Raw genomic sequence first — 2,305 nt, 5'->3', positions numbered from 1 at the left:
ATCTGTCTGTCTGTCTGTCTGTCTGTCTGTCTGTCTGTCTGTCTGTCTGTCTGTCTGTCTGTCTGTCTGTCTGTCTGTCTGTCTGTCTGTCTGTCTGTGTGTGTGTGTGTGTGTGTGTGTGTGTGTGTGTGTGTGTGTGTGTGTGTGTGTGTGTGTTCAGGCTACGACAGTGACGTTGCTCGTGAGAAGACGGTGGATTACACAACGAAGATGTACGCCGTCAGCATCAGAGAGATGAGAGGAACCAAACCTCACCAACAGCTGAGAGAGGTCTCTGCAGAGGAGAGGTATACACACACACACACACACACACACACACACACACACACACACACACACACACACACACACACACACACACACACACACACAACATTCAGCATGATGTCCCTTTAAATAATGCTTTTTTAAACGTTATAAATCTGAAACTGTGCAAATCTTTTATGAAATATTTCATCTTATCCTTGGTGTGTGTCATCAGTATGTCTGTGTGCTTGTGTGTGTGTTAGTGTGTGTTAATGTTAGAATGTATACACTTGTGCTTTCACGTGTTCTGTTTAAAATAGAAAGGACTTTTTTAATCTAATGCATGAAAAGCTTCTGCATGGTCGATTGATTATATTTTGTCCACTCATTCGTGGCTCAGTTCTGTCTGTGCTCGAGCAAAAGCTGACGGATTAGTTAACATTTTAGTGTTTAGTTTTTAATAAGACCTTGTGTGTTTTGCAGCCTAAAGTCTTGTTTTTGTCCCTTGTGGTACCCTTACTTCCTAAGTGTTGCTCTCTCTTGGAGTAACTCTTAATATCTGTGTTGTGTTTTCACTTGCTTTCCCCTGGAGGCAGGGCATTGTCAAGTGAGTATGAGCGGATACTGATGTTAATATTTAACACATCACTTTAGAAATTCTGATCAATTTCAATAAATGAATACAAAAGTACTGCATTCATTTCAAAAGTAGTCCAAAACAAATGAAGAAAAGTATTAAATATTCACATAAATAACATTTTAAAGCTGAGTTTATTTATTTTTAATAATCTTGATTTTGTATTAAACATATTTGCCGTTTCTTACGTATAATAAAATCAACCCTCAGATTGCATGTTATCCTGAAAACAACCACCTGTAGCATGGTAGCATTTTGTTAGCATGTAGCTAGCACACAGGTGGTCATATTATCTTTAAGTGTGTGGGTGTGTGTGTTGGCATTACCTCACACTGTCTGTTCCTCCACCTGTCTTTGTCTGAGTTTAAATTATAATGGATGTATTAATGATTTAACACCCTGATTGGTCCTCCAGGCCTCCAGTGAGTCGAGCGGCACCGCAGCCAGAAAAACTGCAGAAGAAGAACAACGTGTCTAAGAAGAAGAGACTAGTGGAGGTCAGTCTGTCTTCCCTCTTTCTCTTATTCATTATTAATTGTATTATTCTTTCCAATGTTTGCTGATAGCGATTGAACTCTGTTGCAGGACCTGGTTTTGGAGCACGTGTTTGGTTTTCGAGGATTCGATTGTCGTAATAACCTTCACTACCTGAACGACGGCACAGACATCGTTTATCACACGGCCGCCACCGCCATCGTGCACAGCCTCAGCACCGGTAACACACTCACTGTGAACGCTTTAACCTTTAACCCCATGTGACACAAGATAGTTTAATTTAATAACATTAAAGATCATCTTTCAGGTTCATATCAGTATGTAGTGTCTCTACTTTAAAGAGTCCTCTCCTGCTGATGTTCAGGTGTATATCAGTATGTAGTGTCTCTACTTTAAAGAGTCCTCTCCTGCTGATGTTCAGGTGTATATCAGTATGTAGTGTCTCTACTTTAAAGAGTCCTCTCCTGCTGATGTTCAGGTGTATATCAGTATGTAGTGTCTCTACTTTAAAGAGTCCTCTCCTGCTGATGTTCAGGTGTATATCAGTATGTAGTGTCTCTACTTTAAAGAGTCCTCTCCTGCTGATGTTCAGGTGTATATCAGTATGTAGTGTCTCTACTTTAAAGAGTCCTCTCCTGCTGATGTTCAGGTGTATATCAGTATGTAGTGTCTCTACTTTAAAGAGTCCTCTCCTGCTGATGTTCAGGTGTATATCAGTATGTAGTGTCTCTACTTTAAAGAGTCCTCTCCTGCTGATGTTCAGGTGTATATCAGTATGTAGTGTCTCTACTTTAAAGAGTCCTCTCCTGCTGATATTCAGGTGTATATCAGTATGTAGTGTCTCTACTTTAAAGAGTCCTCTCCTGCTGATGTTCAGGTGTATATCAGTATGTAGTGTCTCTACTTTAAAGAGTCCTCTCCTGCTGA

General features: G+C 40.3%; 1 protein-coding gene across 1 annotated transcript; it reads left to right on the top strand.

Annotated features, from left to right (window-relative positions):
• Positions 1-164: 164 nt before the first annotated feature.
• On the top strand, positions 165-1,598 carry LOC104949518 (echinoderm microtubule-associated protein-like 6; the record flags this gene model as incomplete). The annotated part of the gene is made up of 4 exons (XM_010775882.1): positions 165-287; positions 839-853; positions 1,299-1,380; positions 1,469-1,598. Coding segments are annotated over exons 1-4 (304 nt in total), but the record flags the coding sequence as incomplete, so codon positions are not given.
• Between the last annotated feature and the right edge of the window lie 707 nt (positions 1,599-2,305).

This window comes from Notothenia coriiceps, unplaced genomic scaffold (assembly GCF_000735185.1).
Source record: "Notothenia coriiceps isolate Sejong01 unplaced genomic scaffold, NC01 NC01_scaffold00016379, whole genome shotgun sequence".
NCBI classification, from domain to species: Eukaryota; Metazoa; Chordata; class Actinopteri; order Perciformes; family Nototheniidae; genus Notothenia; species Notothenia coriiceps.
The sequence above is the reverse complement of the archived record's forward strand: the minus strand, read 5'-3'. Positions and strand labels throughout refer to the sequence as shown.